The sequence below is a fragment of the Natator depressus genome, chromosome 4, assembly GCF_965152275.1.
Source record: "Natator depressus isolate rNatDep1 chromosome 4, rNatDep2.hap1, whole genome shotgun sequence".
NCBI classification, from domain to species: domain Eukaryota; kingdom Metazoa; phylum Chordata; order Testudines; family Cheloniidae; genus Natator; species Natator depressus.
Window position 1 is genome coordinate 125,105,113 of NC_134237.1, and position 22,603 is coordinate 125,127,715.

Here is a 22,603-nt window from a genome sequence, read left to right on the forward strand (position 1 = left end):
GTCTGTTCTGGGTCCAGTACTATTCAGTATTTTCATTACCGAACTGGATATGGAGTGGAGAGTAGGCATATAAAATTTGTGGAGGACACCAAGCTGGGAGGAGTTACAGGCAGCGCTCCCTCTAATTTTTCCCACGCATGTGCGGAATGAATTTTGTTATGTACACTAATATGGCAATATGATGTGTGACACAGCACCTCCATATTAGTGTACATAACAAAATTCATGTGGCAGGGGTGGAACCGAGGGATTTGGAGTGTAGGAGGGGGCTCAAGGCTGGGGCAGAGCATTGGGGTGCAGGGAGGGTGAGGACTCTGGCTGGGGATGCAAGCTCTGGGGTGGGGCTGAGGGGCTCAGGGATGGGACAGAGGGTTGGGGCATGGGAGGGGGTGTGGGCTCTGGCTGAGGGTGCGGGCTCTGGGGTGGGGCTGGGGATGAGGGGTTTGGGGTGCAGGCTGCCCTGGGGCTACAGTGGGGAGACAGGAGTCCCCCCCAGCAGCAGCTGGGCCGGGGGAAAGAGGTGCCTCCCCCCACCATGGCAGCTCCAGGACGGGCTGGCTAAGGGCCAAGGGAGGGGTGCCTCTCCCCCCGGCCGCGGCAGGTCCTGGCCAGGCTGGGTAGGGGCCAGAGGAGGGGTGCCTCTCCCCCAGGCCGCGGCAGGTCTGTCCGCAGTCCGGGCCACCAGTGACAGTCCACGGCTTTGGGCCATTATAAACCCGGTACTGTCCGGGCCAGGGTGCCTCTCCCTGCCGCAGTAGGTCCGGCAGCTTAGAGGGAACTTAGGTTACAAGTCACAAGTACTTTTGAGGACAGGATTAGAATTCAAAATGACCTTGTAATGTAAGAGGAAGGACAAATCAAATGCACAACTACAAAATAGGGAATAACGGGCTAGGCAGTAGTACCGCAGAAAAGGACGTGGAAGTTATTAGTGGATCATACGTAGAGTAACAGCCAACAATGTGATGCAGTTTCAAAAAAGGCTATCATTCTGAGGTGTATTAACAGGGAGGTTGTATGTAAGACATCGAAGGTAACTGTCCCACTCTGTTCAGCACTGGTGAAGCTGGGGTACAGTATCCAGTCTAAGCAGGATGTGAATAAATTGGAGCTAGCCCAAACGACGGCAACAAAAATGATAAAAAGTTTTAGAAACCTGACCTATGAGGAAAGGTTAATAAAAGATACTGTTACTAACCTTTCCATAACTGTTGTTGTTTTTAAGATGTGTTGCACGTGTCCATTCGACTGTAGGAGCGTGCACACTTCAATGCACAGTTCTGAGAGATTTTCTCCTTTGTGGTACCTGTCAGGAGGGCATAAATGCCCTCTGTTGCCTTGTGCACGGAGCCCAGGCATAAAGGGCGGAGCTGCCTCCGGCTCACTCAGTTCCATCCTACCAGAACACTCCGATAAAGAGGGAAAGGAGGACAGGTACTACACATCTCACAGAACAACAGTTACAGAAAGGTTAGTAACCTTTTCTTCTTCTTCAAGTGATTACACCTCTGTTCCATTGTAGGTGACTCACAAGCAGTCCCAACTAGAGGACCACTAGTCCAAATTTACCATCACCTCTGGATTGTTGAGAGATAGCTTAGTGAGAGGCAAACGAGTGACATGATGATCAGGTTGCAGATTTGAAAATGTTCAATATAGGAGCATTAGACAGAAAAGCTGAAGAGTTTGCTTGGAACTTAGTTTAATGACCCAGCACTCTACCCAGAGATTCATGTTAGCCATCTGGTAACAAAGGCCAATACAGCTGGATATCCATAACTAAATCCTTTATATGAAAACAGGATTGCCCTTCATTTGGTCTGTAAATACAATAAACAATGGAGCTTAAGACCTGAAAGTTTAGTTCATTCCAGATAAAATGCTAAAGCTCTTCTAACATCCAGAGCATGCAATCTCTCCTCCCCTTATTACCACGAGACTTTGGGATGAAGGTTGGTAAGAAAATTGCTTTAATAACATGAAAAGTGGAGACCCTCTTCGTAAGAAGACTTGTGTGAGGATGAAGATAGACTTTGTCCATGCAGAAACCATATAAGGAGGATCTGATATGAGAGTCCTCAACTTCCCGACTTTCCTGGCTGTTCCTTCCCGACTTTCCAGCTACTAAAAAATGCAATTTTCATTGACCGGTGCAACAGCATATTGCTAGAGGCTCAATGGGGAGGACCCATCAGCTTTGTTAAGACTAGATTCAGGCTCCAGGCTGAAATAGGGTTCTGCACTTGCAGAAAAAGGTCTGTCCAAACCCTTGAAAAATCTTACTGCCATTGGGCTGGAAAAAGAACTCATTTCCCCATCATCTGGGAGCTTGTCTTTGAACTCTGAAACTGTATCTCACAGGGTGAAATCATAGTGCCCCAATAAAACTTGCTGGTTTGCAATACAAAGCTTTAACCTGCCTGTGGAACAAAGCTTTCTCCCAAGTAAGTCCAGCTTCTCAATCTCTTTATTCTTTGGGGTTAATGCATGGTAACCCTGTTTCTCACTCTCTCTGTGGCTGCTGACACAGGGAGCCGAAAGGGGGAGGATTATAGTAATGCTCAAACCCCTGAGAGGGACCATAGTATCTCATCTCCACTCTTTTTGCCCTCAGTGACAGGGAAGCTGGGGTCTGCCAAAGAATCTTAGTAGGCTACAAAACAGCATCATTAGTAAGCAGAGGAATTCTAGCCTGGGCCATAGATGCCATCAGCTTGTGATTTTTCCTGGACCTCCTTCAGGTGGATGTCCAGAGCTATATCCATCCTCCTCAATAACTCGTGATGCATCTCATCATCATCAGAAGGCAGAAAATAGGTTCTGCCACACCTGCCTCATCAGAGGATACCAATGATACTAGGGTCTGGTCCAGTTCCAGCTCCTCTCATAGATGCTCTTGAGAGGGGTCCTGCATCTTCAGTGACAGGCTCAGTACCAAAGCAAAGGGTGTTTGCAGTGTCAATGCTCCTGACAGCCAGTAGATGAAGCCAGCTGACGTGGATGTGGGGATGCTCTCGATTAAGAGGGGAACCCCATATGTTTCAAATGGGCCACTGGTACAGCCATGGTCCACAACTGTGCATGGCCTAAGAGTCCTTTCAGTAAGCCCCTTGTTGATATGGAGGCTAAAACCAGGCAGACAGATGGTATATTCCTGATGGTGCAATCGGCTTGGCTGGGGGACACAGGATTTCACTTCAGAGTTCAATGAAGAATCCTCTTCTTGCAACCATGGTGGGACCATACCGGTCAGCACCAGGAAGGAAATGTCAGACTCTGAAGAGAGGGGAGCTGGGGAGATCATCTGTGGCTTTGCCCTAGACGGTACCTTCCTAAATGGTATCATGATGGCCCAATCAGCTGGACCAGCCTGGTGCAGAGGTGAAGCCGCTAAAGTTGATATCTTGGGAACCAGTGCCAAGCAAGACTCCTGAACTGCCAGTGACGGCAGTACCCAGAGGTTCAACAATTTTTTTGCAGCCTCATATGTCTCAGACGTAGACAGTAGCAGGAAAGCACTCTGTGGTACCGGGACGCGAGGTGATCCCGAAGATGGTACTTCAGGAGCCAGTCTCAACAAGCCCGTAGTGGGCTCTGGAGCCACTGAACTCCTCTGCTTAGAGGTGTACTCTGGGGAGTGCCTCCTCTTTGAGCTTCCACCTGAGTCCTTAGATGAATTCGACCTCTTTGCTTCCTCTGATGGTCCTGGTGCCGAGTCTGATTTACGGTGCCTCTTCTTTAGTACCAGTGATGCTGATCTACCTCTCAGAACTGGTAACACTGGAGGTGCTCAGTACCTGGACCAAGATAGATGGTTCAAATGGAGGATACAGAACTGATTCCAGCAGCAGATATTTCAATCTGGCTGTCCTGTTGGGGGGGGGGGGGGGGGGTTGGAACTGGACTTAAAGCCCTTACAAATTTTATTAAGATAATGCTGAAATAAGAAAGGGCATAGAGTTCAAGCATAGACGTTTCTGGTTGTCAGGGGATAAGGTACAGATTATCAAGGGGTGTGAAATTCGATTTAGGAGCTGGTGGAGTAAGGATTACATAATAATCTGCCATCTCCCCGACTTGGGGTAAAAGTTTAACCGGTCAGAGTACAGACATTGAGATATGGGGGTAAGTTATCCACATAACGGCTATGTTCAGGTGCGGAGTATAGTGAGTGGATATGATGGTGGGGATGGGTCTACCCTCATTTGGTGGGATTTAATGTTCAGTGGGTTTATGGTTCCAGTTCATACGGTCCAATGGGGAAAGCCTCTCAGTCTTTTTCCCACAGTGGGTGCACAATGATGTACCGGCTCACTCCTCTTGGTACTGTCGGTGGCCGGTGATGTGCTCGATGCAGATGTCCCTGGACCATCAGATGGTACTACATTTAAGACTCATCCAAGCATCCTCCAAGCACTTAAGGAAGCTGGGGTGAGGGTCACTGTTAGGCACTGCCTTACCACAAGAGTAGCAGGGCTTGAAACCCAGAGAGCGTGGCATATCTCCGGTGCCAGGGCCAGTACAAAGGCTGGATGCCAGATGCACACACTTTTTTTTACTATACTAACTACCGTAACTACACAGACTACAATGGGCACTATTTACACACTAGACTAAAGGTTTGCAGAAGCAAGCAAAGGGAGCTCCAACAACAGTCACAGGTGATAGGAAGGATCTGAGTAGGGTTGGGGGCAACTGCACCCTTTATACCTATCTGCTGTGTGTGAGGCACCAGAGGGCACTTGTCAGAGTTTGTCCCCTTAGCGATACCATTCAGGGTGGCACTACTGTGCATTGGTACACACACATCCCAACACTGGAATGGATATGTGCAATCAAAGAAGAACTGGGCATGAAGAAAAGAAGACTGAGTGGATAGTCTTCAAATATGTTAAGGGGTGTTATGAAAAGGATGGCAATTAGTTGTTCTACACATCCAGTGCAGGTAGGACAAGAAGTAATCAGCTCAATCTGCAGCAAGGGAGATTTAGGTTAGATATTAGGAAAAATTTTCTAACTGTAAGGATTGCTAAGTACTGGAATAGGTTACCAAGGAAGATTGTGGAATCCCCATCTTTGGAGGTTTTTATGAACAGGTTAGATAAACACCTGTCACGGAAGGTCTAAGTATACTTGGTATACTTCCTCAGCATAGGAGGATGGACTAGGTGACCTCTCAAAGTCCTTGCCAGCCCTGCATTTCTATTATTCTATTTAGATTTCTCATTTACACCGCAATTTAGAATTATGCTGAAATCTACAATGCAGTAATCCCCAACCCACATCCAAACAGCAGAAATTACTGAAGAGTTAGAACTTTATTCAAAGGTAAGATTATTTGAGGAACAGTGTCTTAATGAAAGAATTAAAAAGCATTTAGACTGGTTAAACGTGAATGTTTAACAAGACAAAATAAAATGCATGTTATAGAATTGCTGAACACACAACCTCATGAGAGGTAAGGGTGTTCTGTCTTTAACAAGCAATTAGAAGACTTTTGGCACAATTCCACCTATCCAATTTCATTGTAGCAAACGCAAATCTTCCCAAAAGCTTGCCAATTGTATGGTTTTACCAAACTCTCTGTCATTCAAATCTACATTATTTTGCTGCATTAAAACACAGCCAGTCTATCAATATTAGTGCATTCTAAAAGACTTGCTCATCTGTTATTTTTAAGTGATTTGGTCTAGCATCAATAGTCCCCTCTTCCTCTTATTGTAGGCTCCTCCACCACAACATATTGTAAACAAACCATACGCAGTTGTGTTCCCTCTTCCACAAATAAAATCATAGTCCAGTCAACTATTTCAGGGTAAAAATCATACCACCACAAACAACTGCTTAGTCCATTTTAGGAAGACATTTTAAGACTAGCCAAAACACACTTTTAATTAAGCTCTAAGCTAACAAAACATACACATGAGGGGATGCAGAAGAAAACAAACATTTTGGCCTGCACAGCATACATAAAGGAGATAGAGTAACTGCAAATTTCCTGGCTCTTGTTTCAAAAACTCGTTTTAGTCTAGTTTGACATATGTACATTTCTTACATTTTTAAATATAACTTATTGGTTATTATAAATACATGTGAAAAAGATTAAGAAGTCATCAGAACGTGCTATGCTGTCCAATAGAGATGTTATTGAAGTGTTAAGTATTATCATTAATCTCTATGGAAATGCTGTAGATGTGCATCATATTGTGCATGAGTTTTAAGATGCAATATATGGATTTTTCTTTTATAACTTTTAAAAATGAAAAGCAATTCAGATATTTATATCTGCAAAATCTGGCATTTTAAGAAAAGATCTTAAAAAAAGCAAACGTCTGATTTAAAATAAAATAAATAAATAAAATAAAAGGAACAAAAGACATGCATAACAACTAGATAAAAATAAAAACAAATTATTCCATTTAGAAATATTTTAGCAACGTTTCAGCCATATGCAATTCATGCTTAAAACGGCATTAAACCTCTGAAAATAGGTATTTCTATTATAAATGCCAATCTCAGCCAATAACTAGAACTGTGCCACTACAATAATTCACCTAAATAGAGCGGAGAACTAACTTATTACAGTAGCTCTGACATAGTACTGCTGCAATAAGTTTACATGAAAACATGTACACACTAAGACCATGACCTGCTCTAGATAAAGGAAGTGCAAAGGAAAATGTCCAGCATGCAGCATGCACTCCCTCTACTGGGCACTGAAATTATTCTGAACAGTCTGAACAAAAAGAGAAAATAATGCAACATGTCCAATCATGCAAGTGCTTTCCTCTTACCCTCCCCTAAATTTCAATCATAATTTAGATTCACACACAGAGGCTTTTAAACTCTCATACATACTTTCAAAATCTGACACTTCTTAAGGGATGTAAACATCTAACTCAGTCCCAGAATAATCACTGATGATATGAATTTAACAATGGTGTAAGCACACAAGGACTTTCACTTACTGAAGAGTACCAACAGTAATCCTTGTGTTTGGTTATCCTTGACCAATGTGGTCAGGCTGCCCCTCCTTCAACCCCCAAAATTAAACAACAGAAGTTCTTACAGAATGAGAAATGTGGTGATGGCTATTTAATGTCTGCCAGAGGGGCTTGAATCTTGACAGCCAGGGTGTACAGCTAATGCAATAATATTTATAAAGGCAACACAAAGGGGGGTGGACGGCTGGCTCTGGACAGTCAAAGGATATGGACAACATTTGTAGCTCTCTTTCTTCTCCTCCCATGGCTCTAGCTGAAGGCAGGAACAGAAGGTAAAGCTGTGCAAATAACTATAACCATAGGGATCAGCACTTAAAGAACTTTCCCAACCCCCTCTTGCCAGGTTTCCTGCTACAGAGCTTAAAAAAACCAACAACTTATTTTCTCAAACACCCACCCTGAGCAGTATGAAACTGCATGATGAGTGGAGGTAGGCGGGAGGCTAGGGAGCAGAAAGCAAATAGGAAAACAGAAAGATCAGAGATGGCATATGTATATATGAGTAGGGCCCTACCAAATTCATGGTCAATTTCATGGTCACAGGATTTTTAAAAAAATCATAATTTTCATTATTTCAGATATTTAAAACTGAAATTTCACGGTGTTATAATTATAGGGATCCTGACCCAAAAAGGAGTTGTCGGGTGGTCACAAGGTTATTGTGGGGGGGGGGGGGGTTGAGGTACTGCTACCCTTACTTCTGCACTGCTGCTGGCAGTGGCATGGTCTCCAGAGCTGGGCAGCTGGAGAGCAGTGGCTGCTGACGGGGAGCCCAGCTCTAAAGGGAGAGCCACTGCCAGCAGCAGCGCAGAAGTAAGGATGGCATGGTATGGTATTGCCACCTTTACTTCTGCGCTGCTGCCTGCAGAGCTGGGCCCTCAGTTAGCAGCTAACACTCTCCAGCTGCCCACCTCTGAAAGCAGCAGCGCAAAAATAAGGGTGGCAAGGTATGGTATTGCCACCCTTACTTCTGCGCTGCTGCTGGCAGGTAGCTGCCTTCGGAGCTGGGCACCTGGCCAACAGCCACCACTCTCCGGCCACCCAGCTCTCAAGGCAGCACAAAATAACCTTGCAACCCCCCCTGCAGCTCCCTTTTGGGTCAGGACCCCCAATTTGAGAAATGCTGATCTACCCCATGAAATCTGTACAGTATAAAGTAAAAGCACAAGCAAGACCAGATTTCCTGGTGGAATATCAGATTTCATGGTCCGTGACACATTTTTCATGGCCATGAATTTGGTAGGGCCCTATATATGAGAAAGAACTGAAAAAACAAAAGGGTGGCAACTGTGGACTGGTTCAGGGGGATAGCAGGGAGAAAGCAGAGATGCCCATTGATTGCAGAAGATACAGTAGTGCCACCCCACAATTTCAAAGAAGACAAGGCAGGGCCCAACAAATCATGAAATTAGCTTTACAAATCATGAGATTTAAAAATAATAAACATCAGATTCTTTTGATTCGCCTGCTGATTTCTGAGCCTTTAGGGTGCATTTTTGGGCTTTCCTGCAACCAGAAGGACTAAAAACTTGCCTAAAAAATGAAAGCAGAGACAACTTAAGTAATCACTTGTGTCCAGGGGCTGGGGCTTTAAGAAAAAACACTAAGTATCATCAGATTCAAGATAAAAATCACAAGTGTTTGCAACACTGGAGATACCACACAAAATATATAAAGGCTGATTACTACTACTCTAGATGCTATGTTCACCAAGAGTAGAAAAGAATATTTCAAAAGACAATTCTTCCAAGAATCAGTATATTGGAAAGGCTAGTACTAACTCCCTTATTCAAACAGTTAAGGATCAATTTCATTAACATCTTGACCACAGAACTAGCAAACTATATCCCTAGCAAAGGCAGACTCGTAAATTCCTTCCAAGTGCAGACTACATAGAACTATGAGTGACTGCTCAACTTTTATGCAAAGGCGTGGGTAGCTGAGACTACAAACCCATTTTGATCTGAGGAGCCACTATTGATAGAGCCTCCATTCTTGCTGGTCTATTAAAGAATAGGGTAACTGCATAAAAATAGTGCGAATCCTCCCGATGTTGCCACTGCAGCAGTCATGGATGCAAATTTTGTAAGTCCCTAACATTCTGTTTTACATTTTGCCACTTTGGTGGTACCACTAAAATAAAATATGCTCTCCCTGAAAGATACAGACATGACTTTAATAGGGAGTCTTGACAACACTTAAGGAGATGAGCAGATATGCAAACAATTCTCCTGTACCTAGTGTCATAATCTTCATCTAACACCATTTACTTTGCAGATTGCAATTGCTCCATGGTACATAACAATGACTTGATATCAATTGTCATAACATACAGCTTATGTTAGATCTACAGCGGACAGAAACTTACAAGTGATCTTTTCCACAGTAACCACCCTACTTGGTTCATTTCTTCTCTTCAGTTCTTGCATGGTCTCACCTCCCTCTTATTTCTGCACATGCTGCATATCTACACTCCCGGCTGTGCCATTCTGCTGACTCAGTGTGCTAGCAGTTATATGTAAAATCTGTTAATGTCCTGATCTTTGCAGTGCTGTATGTAGATTAATGCTCAGCAATCAGGGTATCAGTACATTTCTCTTAGCTCCAGGGATACAGAGGACAGCACCAAAAGAGAGCAAGATTGTGTTATGGTAAGGACTAACACTCGGACTCTACAAAGATTTATACAGGGGCTGATGTTCATGAATTTGAGTTAGTGCCAGTGGAAGTACTCACGCTGTATGAAGTTAAGTATGGGCGTAAGTCCTAGCAGGATCAGGGCACAACATTCTTTGTTTGATAGGCCTTGCTGGACCATTGGACTTGGATTTTTACATTTTTTTAAAAATGTTGCCAATTTCCTTCTAAAAGTAAGTTTCAACTAAATAATCCAACACATATAGAGAAACCATAGGCTTTTTATGAAAATGCTTCTGCAGCTCATTATCCCCCTCATTCACAGCTTAAATTTAAGTAACTCAGCACTAGTTAAGAACAAGTTTGGGCATTTCCCCATGAAAGAAATGGAAGAATTACTATTCATTTATTTTCCAACGTCCCTTAACAAGTTCCATGCCTTAAATTCTATGAAGATGTCAAATAATATTGCATTCAAAATAAGCGAATTATTAAATATTTCCCTTTTCCTAGCTGCCTGCTCTACAACATTTGAACCTGACAACAAACAACAGTGAACAAGAATGATAACAGCACTATTTTATGCTACTCATAGAATGAAGGCTTGAATGTCTTTCAAATCTTATAAAAAAAGACAGTAACCAATATTCTGGGCAGAGGGCCAGCATGTGCAGCCTTTCCCATAAAAAAAGACAACAGGGATGGCAGCAACTATGCTGACTCCTCCATAGCTAGTTATGTGTTTTCCCATTGACGGGAAAGCAGTGGCAAGAGAGTCTTCTGAAATATTACCTTTTGTTCAGCATTGGCATTTGTAGCTGGATAGTATACATAGCCAGGACCCTGCTATACCAGGGAGATGTGCTGGGACCCAGAAATTCAAAAATCCCAATCTGGCCTTGTCTATGCACAGAGTTTAACAACAGTTGATGAACTTCACTGTGGCTGAATCAGACTCACTAACAATTTAGTCTAGCCTGCAGTGACAGAGATAAACTGTTATAACCCAGTTAAAAGCCATGTTTTACTCCTGGACACTCTGACCTAAAATAATTAGTTTTTAAAAATATATAGTTTGGCCATTTATACCAAACAATATAACAAGCGCTATTTGACCACAAACAAGTTTAACAATTCTTAGTAAACTCTGTTGTTTTAGATGTATAGATGGGGCCACTGACTTCTTCTGTGGCCTTGGACAAATCATCTAATCTCTCTGCCTCAGTTTCTTCACATAGTAAAATAGTAGTTAGCTCTAACTGACTTCTTCTGTGGCATAGTAAAATGAGGATATTACAATTTACTCATCTCACAAAATTTTCACTGGGAATAACCTTTGTGAAACACTCTGAGCATTAAAGCACCATGTGATAGCTAATTATTATGAGAGGCTTCCAAGTCTGTCACCCAACCTCTGTAGATTGTAAGCACTGTAAATCAGGGACCACGTCTTTTTTTCTGACTTGTGAGGTGTTGGAATAATTTTGCATGTTTCAAAATAAAATGGTAACAACAATATGTATTGTAATGAGAGAAGACAAACGCCAACACAGAAGAGACCAAGGACACAATACAAACTGTTCATGAAGAAACTGGGACTAAAGAGAATTCTAAAATTTAACTACCTCACTATATAAAAAAAATGAAGACAGCCAGTGTTAATGTCCTATCTAATAACGAAGACCCGACTCTGCAAACATTTATGCATGTGCTTAACTTGGCTCACGTAGGTAGTCATATTGAAGAAGTCAAAAGGATTACTAAAATATACAGCGTTAAGCACATGCTTAAGTGTTTGCGAGAATTAGGGCCTACAAGGAAATGTTTTGACAGCTTTTTTTTTTTTTTCTGTGTGCAAATCAAGTGTTTGAGAGTCTACTCAAAAAATGTTTAATTTTAAACACTCACCACTTTTCTTTTCCTCTCTTTATAGTCAATGTTCATTTCCTTATGTTTCTGCATAGCAGTCTCTAATTTTTTCTTAAAATCAATGGCACATCTTAGACAACCATCATTTATTCCTGCTCTGGTGAACAACTACAAAGCAAGAGATATACATTCTTATTATTTCTGCTACACACATCCCCAAGAAAGAAAGAAAATTCTTGGTTTTCATCCATTTGTAACTTGCCATGCAATAAAGCAGTTTGCTCTTACGCTAAGTAATCACTGGTGACCCCAATTCTCTCCTTTTACCCGCACTTCTTTCAAAAACTTTTTTTAACTGGGGTAGTAAGAGCTGATAGCAGCAGCTAGAGTCAACCAAGGAGTAGGCAGATGCATTACAAGTTTTCCTCTGTGAGTGCACCTCACCATACAAAATTGCTATCCCCTGCAACGGACACTTGAGCAGAGACTACCAATTGTGCTGAATGAAAAAGTGATTTTCTAATGTTGACTTAGCTCAAAGACATTCATTTTCACTTTAAACCTACCATATAGGCCATATTTAAACTGACATCTCCAAAAATGAAAAGTTTGTGCACTGTGCTAGGTAGTTTAAGCAATGTTGAATGCACTCAAATAAAAGTGATGCAACACTGACAGCCAGTTTCTAACTCAGATTTATATTTAGCCAATTACTACCACCCTGCCCGCCTCACATACTTATACCAATTACTTTTTCTCAGTTTAATTTGCTTTGTTTAGTTTTCTTCAGACTTTACCCTCCCCTACTTTTATTGCTTGTTATTGTTTTTGCCACATGTACAGACCAAAGATTCAACACATAAGTACACATAAGCCTCTATTTTGCACCCAGATGCTAAGTTTGGTGCAGCCACACCATCTTTAGGCTTTTGTAACTTTTGGCAAGATGGTCTTTATGTGGGTCCCCAAATTACATGGTTTCATAATGGGTGTTAGCATTTTATGGAAGACAGGCTGAAAGCAAGCAGAAGAAGGGAAAGAGCTTTTTTTATTTTTCTTGGCAGAAGTCATCTCACCTGAATCCAAGACTGCACAGATGGCAAGAATTTATTTCTGATGAGTTTGTGTGCATCTATGATATTGTTTATTATGGCAGTATTGTCTTCATTCTCACGCACTTTCACATCTGTTGAAAAGGGAGGAAAAAATATACAAGCATGATATCTTTAGCATCTTCACTGAGAACCGACAATATAAGTGGAGATGGCAGAACTTTCTAACATAACTGATTTCTTCAGAGATGAGTCACAATATTACTATGTTCAGCATTAATGCTAAAAATACTTAACCCAAAGACCAAAGAGAAAGAAGGGAAAATGCTTTTATTGTGCTGAATAACTCTGAAAAAGGGCTGCTAAACCAACACAGCTTAGGCATCACCATACGAATCAAGGATATAATTGTAATGCAATAGTGACTAGAGGTTCCAATCAGGGATCTGGACCCCACTGTGCTGGGTACAGTACAACATAATGAAAAGTTGGCCCCTGCCCCAAACAACAACTCTAGGAGCCTGATTTTCAAAACGGCAGGAATGCAGTTACTTGTGCAAAAAATGCACCTGCCCATTAAGCTTTCACAATTCCCAGAGATGTATGCAGAAATGGCCAATTATATATCTTACTAGCCATTTACATGTGAAATTGTAGTTAACTGTATGCACATGTACAGTTTACAGTAAGGCACCAGACTTTTTAAAAATCAAGCATAAAGTGTACCGGACTTTTCTACAAATAACAACCTCTTGAAATGATATTAAGAATCATATTTTAAAATCCTTGCTATCAGCACCCTATTCACTATTTTATGAAAAGTCTTTACAAAGTGTTGAGAGTTTGATTGCCATATTAAAAAAATGTTTCCCCACTATAACTCAAGCATATTATTGTAGGGTCATGACTGAGGTCACTAATTTTAAAGAGGTAAGTGCTGAAAGCATTGAAACACCGCCTTCTTCTGCCCCTCCAAATAAAGTTACATACATCCTGCAAACAGAATGCAAGCAATTCAGGACAGGAAACCTGTCTTATTCTAGGTGCTGTAATACATTAACAATGCCATATACTACATCTTAACCAAAATGGTTGATTAGTAAAATCTGTAAAGCATGTCCAACACAATCTGCATTGAAGGATGGTTACTAGATGAGTGGCCAGAAGTAAAGGGGATCTTCTAGAAAAGGCTAAAATATAAAATATTAAGTTTTGCAGTTAATGTCTCACAACTTCATATACAGACATTCTCAAGCTGGCTGTGTGGTACAGTACTAGGTACCTGTGGAGATTTCAAGGTTGAGAGCGTATTTATGAGAACCAAGCCCATGGTTCCTAACAAAGGTTTCATAGTCATCATCATCGGTGGCAGCAGCAATTATTTCAGCTTCTGAACATTCCCCTCTGTCCGTTTCCTTTTGCTCAGGCAGCCCCAACTCTTCATTCAGGTCCCTGTTTCTATCAACTATTAGACATGGGGAAACAGAAGGAAGGTCCTTGCTGCAACAAGGCTGTTCATCATCCATTTGTCCAAGCAAAGACGGCTGGCGATCTGCTATCTGCATGGATAAGGAGGAAGTAGGTTTGTTCTCATTAGCAGTCCTCTCTGTGACAGGTTCTAACTCTGCATCATTCACAGTGAAGTCAAATGGATCCGGCATCAAAAGCCGGAAACAATTCTCCATCTCTGTCAGAGTGTCTTGGATTTCCTGGGACATTTCTGTCAGGAGATAATTGTTTTAGAATATTACTACATGCGATACAAAATGTCTACAGCTCAGAAGTGGAACAAACTCTCTTTCCCATTCCCCAGTATGAGGAGCCAATACAATGCTTGCAATGTACGCATACCTGTCAAAGGGGAAATTCATTTATCTTTAAATCAGTAATACATTCCTATGCACATGGGTCCTCATGCCTGCCTTCCGCCCCTCCAAATGTCCCCCACATCAAACTAATAATATTCTTTGGTCTCAAGAGGTACAAAATAGAAACAACTCTCTTTCCTATCCCCTGAAAATCTGAAAATCTCAGAGCATTATCAAAGATGGCCTTTTAATTATTTCATAAAATATGAAGTAGAGCAGATGGATTGGTAAGGTTATTCTCAGCAACGACACTGGGTAATAATCCTACAGTCCTGGAAATTATGCTGTTATAGCTGGCTACTGATGCATCTCTGAGTAACAACCCAGACACATTTCAGCTAAAAATGACTTTAGGAAACTTAATAGTCAGTTTTAAATTCCATGTCCATGCATAACTGTCCATAGCGCACAGCCACACAAGTATTCATAGCGCACACGCAAAAAGTATTTGAAAGTGAAACCAACACTTAAAAACTATATGGTAAGAGTCTCCACACCACACACACACACTCACTCTCATTCTTCAGTTTTGTAGAAATTAGTTTGCTATAAAACCTTTGCTTAAAGAAACAGCCCTCCAGTACACACAGATATCCATGGAACTTTTGCTGGACCTCTTATACCACGTACAGGACTCCTGCAGTGGTATTTAGCAATGCCTTTTGGAACACAGATACTCTACATGAAACACCTGAATCAGAAGATACTTAAATCACATGTTTAACTTTAAGCATGTGAATACAGCCGTTGACTTCAACGGGACTCTTCACATGCTTAAATTTACACATATATCTAAGTTCTTTACTGAATCAGGGCCCGAGACACTTAATTACCTTCTTTTGTATCATCCCGCGTTCTACCTGAACTAGCACTACACATTACTTGCTTTTTTTACCCTACATTATGTCTACATACGCACTACTTTCCTCATCCGCTTCTACCACTTGGATAGCTGCTTTCTTTCTTGGAGGCTGTATTTTATATAGCATAATTCCTTAATAAACTTTAAAGTTTCCAAAACATCTCACCTTCCATTTCTTTTTCAGCTCTTTTGGCTTTCTCTTTGTAAATGTTATCTAATCGTTTCTGTTTCTCTTCCTCCCTTCTCCTTTCAGCCAGAGTTCTGACATTTACGTCTTGAAAATCCACCTGAGGAGGAATTGAAGAAAAAGCATTATATTCATTGTAAGAAAGAAACACTCCCAACTTTCCCGTCTTTGATGAAATATCCTCTAACACGGTGGCTCTCAAAGCTGATCCGTCGCTTGTTCAGGGAAAGCCCCTGGTGGGCCGGACCGGTTTGTTTACCTGCCGCGTCCGCAGGTTTGGCCAATCATGGCTCCCACTGGCCGCAGTTCGTTGCTCTGGCCAATGGGGGCTGCACGAAGCAGCGCAGGCCAAGGGACATGCTGGCCGCCCTTCCCACAGCCCCCCATTGGCCTGGAGTGGCAGGTAAACAAACCGGTCTGGCCCGCCACGGGCTTTCCCTCAACAAGCAGCGGACCGGCTTTGAGAACCACTGCTCTAACATCAGTGATCATGGGGTCTCTCCATACTACTACTTTTTATTGCCCCTTCTCCCAGAAACAACAACTATGGTAACTTTTTTTTATTAGTGATTGATGAGAATCAAAGGCATTAAGAAGGGAAAATGAGATCATAGGAAGCAGAAACCTGAACATTCTCTCTTCTGTCGGAGACCAAAGAGAGGAATCTATCTTTGATGTACGCTTTATAATTTTGGGAGGCCCTCACTTACAGTAATGGGGAGTGCAAAAACTAATGCTCGGTTGACCTATATAACAAGAATTTTAGAGTAAAAGTCAACAACGGCTACTTGCACACACTTTTCCCAATAACTTCGCATGCAAGGAAACCAAGCAGTCCAGGAGCTAGCCATATCCTCTGCAACATGGAGTTAAATCACTGAATTTTGGCTTTTACACTAAATTTCTTGGTTTTGGTGGATTTTTCTCAAAATCTTATTTTTTATTTTACTCCTACTTTATTTCTTATTTTTAAAGCACAGAACATGATTTAAGTCATGCACCTTACAGAAGCTCCAACTACTCCTTTGATTTTATTAATTTTAAATGTTAGGTTTTTTGCTTTGTTGTTTTAATTTGCCCATAAAAAGGCCTGAGAATTTAAATTTTTTTCCTTCCAAAAAATTATATTCTGATGTGAAAATCTATGAGCTAGCACTAAGAAAAAGCTGAATTTTGGTTGCTTTAGACCAGGGGTAGGCGAGCTGATTTTCAGTGGCACTCACACTGCCCAAGTCCTGGCCACAGTCCAGGGGGCTCTGCATCTAAATTTAATTTTAAATGAAGCTTCTTAAACATTTTTAAAACCTTATTTACTTTACATACAACAATAGTTTAGTTATATATTAAAGACATAGAAAGAGACCTTCTAAAAACGTTAAAATGTATTACTGGCACGCGAAACCTTAAATTAGAGTGAAAAAATTAAGACTCGGCACACCACTTCTGAAAGGCTGCCGACCCCTGCTTTAGACCTTATAGTTTAGTTACATGAGACATCTCATATTGCAAGTTACTGAGTACCATCAACTAACTTCCAATAACTTCAATGAGAGAGACAAGGTAGGTGAGGTAATTTATTTTATTGGACCAACTTCTGTTGGTGAAGAGACAAGCTTTTATGCCACACAGAGCTCTTCTACAATGCACTAACTTCAATGCTAGTTTATATTGTAAAGTGCTATGCAAGGAATATTTAGGAACTATTATTCTAATGGAATTAGCAATCCCTCCCCAGATGCTAAATTCACATTCTGAACATCCAGATGAAATTTTTTTTGGTCATAATTGTTGTACATGAAACAAACCATATTTCAAAATAAAATGATGTTTCTGAGATTTTGTTTTTCTGTGATGTAAAGACCACAAGGGCCTCAAGATCATGTGCTTTAGATCACCGCCCTTTTTCACATGATTATAATTAATTATAGTAGGAGTGCAAAATCTGACACACATAATAAATGCCTGTATCATTTGGAGATCAAACTCTAAGTGTGTAGCGAACAAGCATCCCTTTTTGCTTCCTCCAAGACCTCTCCTCGACAACATTCACCTGTACTTCATTAGCCAGGGATCAGGAAAATCAGTTCTGTTCCTGTCCTGGATTTCACACACTGTTGTCCAGTCATGTGTGTTTGTCATTTACTCTCTGTGCAATCATAGAATATCAGGGTTGGAAGTGACCTCAAGAGGTCATCTAGTCCAACCCCCTGCTCAAAGCAGGACCGATCCCCAATTACATCATCCCAGCCAGGGCTTTGTCAAGCCTCACCTTAAAAACTTCTAAGGAAGGAGATTCCACCACCTCCCTAGGTAACGCATTCCAGTGTTTCACCACCCTCCTAGTGAAAAAGTTTTTCCTAATATCCAACCTAAACCTCCCCCACTGCAACTTGAGACCATTACTCCTTGTTCTGTCATCTGCTACCACTGAGAACAGTCTAGAGCCATCCTCTTTGGAACCACCCTTTCAGGTAGTTGAAAGCAGCTATCAAATCCCCCCTCAGTCTTCTCTTCCGCAGACTAAACAATTCCAGTTCCCTCAGCCTCTCCTCATAAGTCATGTGTTCTAGACCCCTAATCATTTTTGTTGCCCTTTGCTGGACCTCTCTAATTTTTCCACATCCTTCTTGTAGTGTGGGGCCCAAAACTGGACACAGTACTCCAGATGAGACCTCACCAATGTCGAATAGAGGGGAACGATCACGTCCCTCGATCTGCTGGCAATGCCCCTACGTATACATCCCAAAATGCCATTGGCCTTCTTGGCAACAAGGACACACTGTTGACCCATATCCAGCTTCTCATCCACTGTAACCCCTACGTCCTTTTCTGCAGAACTGCTGCCGAGCCTTTTGGTCCCTAGTCTGTAGCAGTGCATTGGATTCTCCCGTCCTAAGTGCAGGACTCTGCACTTGTCCTTGTTGAACTTCATCAGATTTCTTTTGGCCCAATCCTCCAATTTGTCTAGGTCCCTCTGTATCCTATTCCTACCCTCCAGCGTATGTACCTCTCCTCCCAGTTTAGTGTCATCTGCAAACTTGCTGAGGGTGCAATCCACACCATCCTCCAGATCATTTATGAAGATATTGAACAAAACCGGCCCCAGGACCGACCCTTGGGGCACTCCACTTGATACCAGCTGCCAACTAGACATGGAGCCATTGATCACTACCCGTTGAGCCCGACAATCTAGCCAGCTTTCTATCCACCTTATAGTCCATAAATCATTGGCACATTACTTAAGCCCCAGTTCAGCAAAGCACTTACACATTTGTTTGACTTTAAGCACAGATTTAAATTCTACTGAAGTCAATGGGAGTTAATCACAAACCACAGGGCTTTGAGTCTAAGCACATGAACATACGTATTTTGGTCTATCAAGGCCTTAATCTTCTTGTGTATCAAATACTACCTTACCACATAGGAATGAAGTGAGACTTAACTAATATTTGTAAACTGCTTGAAGCTAAGTGGTGGGGTAGGCAATATTCCAGTTTTACAAAGTAACTGACACACAGAGGGACTTGCAATATAGTAAATTTAAGGGGGAAAATTGCATGTATATCTACAGACAGACAAAGGTAGTTGCATAAATACACCTGATTTTGATTCCCCTCATCAGTGTTAGTGGTTTTACAAATCAAATTTGCTTTTTAGAAATATTTCTTTCCCCACAGTGTGTGTGTGAGCAAAGAAAATTGTATACAGTGATGTCAGACATACAAAGTAAATAAATGGAAATAAAACCCAGAATGTTTCCTCTGATCTTTAATTATAGTAAGTGCATCTAACATTAGTAGGTAACATTTAAATAGGATTTTTGACTTGTGAAAAGGTTGCACAGTGAGCTAGTGACATAGTCAGAATTAGAACCCCAGACTCCCCAAATCCCAGTCCTGTGTTCTCATTGTGGTACCTCTCATGCAGCAGTTTCATCCTTACCTAGGCCAGTGGTGCTCAAACTTTTTACACAGGAGGGCCACATAAAGCTAAGCACAACCTTGTGTAGGCCAAACAGATTCTACATATTTTAATAAGGTTTAACGTCACCTGTATTGATTTACAGATAATACTGTATGTAGAAACAACCTGTCTATTTACACACTTGTGTGGATTAAAATGATGTAAACATGACAAAACACTAATGAATCAGCCATTAGTATATTGTGTTGAAGCAGGCCGCGGTTGTCATAAAATGCTCTGGTGGGCATTGTACTGCCTGAGAGCCATAGGTTGGGCACCCCTAACATAGGGAAAGAGCATCTAAAAAGCTAAAATACAATTACTCTATGTTAGCTCAGTGGGTTTGAGAAATTATGCTGGGTGTCCTTGCTTAGATCAGAGTCAGCCTCTACTGGTCCCAGCAGTAGGTGCCTTTTCCTTTGTGCTAGTCAGACCTCATTCCTTACATATCCTAAAATTCTCTTTGCTTCTTTTACTATTACTGAACATTGAGCAGAGGTCTTTGTTAGAGCTGATGCAATCCTCAGATTAGTATAGAGAAGATCTTGATTAGAAGTAGGGAGGTAGTATTACAATTATATACAGCATGAGTGAGACCATTACTAGAATTTTGTGTCCAGCACTGTACTTGGGAAATAAAATGGGAAATAAAACTACAAAGAATAATTCAAGGTCTTGAAAACCTGCTTTATAGCAAGACTCAAGAAACCCAATCTATTTAGTTTATCCAAGAGAAGGTTAACAGGCATCTTGATCATGGTCTACAGATACTGACATGTGGAACAGAATTATTAGTAGAAGACTCTAATTTAACACAAAGGCATAAGATCCAATGTCATGAAATTGAAACTAGACAGATTCAGATTAGAAATAACAGTGCTAATTGACAGTCAAGGCAATCAGCCACTGCAACTACTTATCTTCAAATGTTGTGGAATCTCTGACTTAAAGTCTTCAAATCAAGATAGGATGTCTTTTCTAAAAGGTATGGGCTTGGTGGAGTAAAGTTCTATGGCCTGTTATTAGTCAGATTATTACATTGTCATAATGGTCTCTTTCTGTCTTGATAATCTATGAGCTGTCCACAGTGATGTCTAGTATTTTTCCCAGAACAGCAGTTATTTTAGAACCCCAAGAGATGTATGCGTAGTTCAAATGTCCTCCAGTGTTACTTTGCATTTATCTGCCATTGTGTTACCTATTCACCGAGCTTGGGTATGCCCTCTGAAGTTCCTCAGTATTCTAATTGTAACTAACCAAGAGTTCTGTCTCATCTCCAAATTCTCATGTCATTGTTCATCCTTTTACAAATTATTAAACACCAGTCCTAATAAAGCGCTCTATGCCATCCCACTATTAGCCTTTTGCTATAATGAAGGTTGACCAATGGTGTTCTTAACTATCTGGTTTCTGATCCATGATAGTATTTCTCTCCCTCCCCACCACATGACTACTTAGCCCATTAGTAGATCTAAAGGCAGGAAGCTGAAGCGAGACAAATTCAGACTGGAATTAAGGCTGAATTTTGAACAGTAAGGGTATTTAACCACTGGAACAATTTACCAAGGGATGTGGTGGATTCTCCATCACTATCAAATTTTAAAATGAAGACTGGATGTTTTTCTAAGAGATACACTTTAATTCAAACAGGAACTAATTCAGGGAAGTACTATGGCCTGCGTGATACAGGTCAGACTAATTGATCACAATGGTCCCTTCTGACCTTATAATTTATTAATCTAGCCATACGTGAACACAGGCTTTACACCAGCTGGCTTCAGCTGAGACAGAAAGAGCCAAACATCATCCATGTATTGAAACACCAGATTGTACATCCCCTCTAGCCCACCTAATAAGTTATGTACCCACTGAACACGAAGGTTATTAAAGAAACAGAATCCTGAAGAACCCCAAGAGATCATGTGGCACTGAATGACTGTTCCTTTATTAATGAGATCCAACAGGATAGTGAATAAAGAGTGAACATTGATATTCCAGCATCAATATAGAAAGGGTATATTTAACGCTCTGATTAGTAGCATATGAAGTAGTATATAAACTTTGCAAGGCAGTTATTAGCGAACAGGGGAGAAAAAAAAAACAAGAAATACAAAATATATTATATAGTGTCTCATTTCTTGTTACTGCCTTTGATTTACAGCTCTAGAAAAATAAAATCTGTGTTGAAGTGAGTTTTAGGTATTGTAACACAAGGAAAGACCTACCCAAATAGGGAATTTACACACTCTAATCCGAAGCAGTAAAATAAGACACATATTGTAGGAAAAGCTTACAGGTTGTCCTGTAATTAAAAAAAAACAAAAATTTTAAAAAAAGTCCTTAGCAGTATGGAAAGAACTTAGGTTACAGGAGGGAAAAAAGCTTAACTGAGTATCTAAATTTCAAAAAAGAAGTGAGCAAGAAAAGCCAGTATTCACAGTTGTCCAAAGAGAGAGAGACCTCAGCTTTGTTTCCAGCATATATCCCTTTATATTAGCTTACAGTGGAGAAATCAACATCTTCCAGAAATCAGCCTTATCTTTCTAAGTCAGAACCTAATGAGTAGATGTGGAGAAGTAAACATGTAGAAGTAAACAAGCAAAATACCTTCTTGTTCTGTTTTAAGAAATGGTATCCTAGGGAGAGTTTCTTGTAGGCCTCTCCATATTTCTCATGCCAATCTTGAACAGATTTAATGGCTGTTTTTTTCAGTTTTTGTGCTACTTCTTTTGGTGGGGGAAGAGGCTGCTCATGGTCTGTTTCAATTGTGAGCTCCAAGAATTCTTGAAAATTTGAAATAATTAACGTCCTAAACTGATGTGACCGGGTGAAGAGCTCATCCACAATTTGAAAAGCTGAGAAGCGTATCTCTGCATGTTCTTGATTCAGCTGTGTCATCAGTAGACGATACGCATGGCTAATATGTTCGTCTGAAGATCTTTTGAAAAGTAACAAACATTATCAACACAAGTACAACCACCAGTGAGTTTTTTGTTCTTTTACCGATTAAAAATATAATTTAACACAATAAAAAGCTTTCTGTTTTGACATGAGATTAAAAGATATTTACCTCCCAAAAAATCACCCCCAAAAAACTCAATGGGAGTCTTTTAACAAGTTTTGGAGAAAACCTACCATCACCCATTATTCTATGAATTTCC

General features: G+C 41.0%; 1 protein-coding gene across 5 annotated transcripts in view; it reads right to left on the reverse strand.

The window, feature by feature from the left end:
* Positions 1 to 22,603, reverse strand: part of UVSSA (UV stimulated scaffold protein A) — a 94,553-nt gene that overhangs the window by 70,641 nt on the left and 1,309 nt on the right. For 2 of the 5 annotated variants that reach the window (XM_074951838.1, XM_074951840.1), the window contains exons 3-7: positions 22,050 to 22,380; positions 15,459 to 15,579; positions 13,845 to 14,282; positions 12,587 to 12,696; positions 11,550 to 11,678 (exon numbers count right to left, since the gene is read on the reverse strand). In XM_074951838.1, coding sequence (XP_074807939.1) covers positions 11,550 to 11,678; positions 12,587 to 12,696; positions 13,845 to 14,282; positions 15,459 to 15,579; positions 22,050 to 22,380 — 1,129 coding nt within the window. Of the gene's footprint in view, positions 1 to 11,549; positions 11,679 to 12,586; positions 12,697 to 13,844; positions 14,283 to 15,458; positions 15,580 to 21,667; positions 21,745 to 22,049; positions 22,381 to 22,603 lie in introns of all 5 variants that reach the window. The other 3 variants (XM_074951841.1, XM_074951842.1, XM_074951839.1) reach the window with 2 other exon arrangements.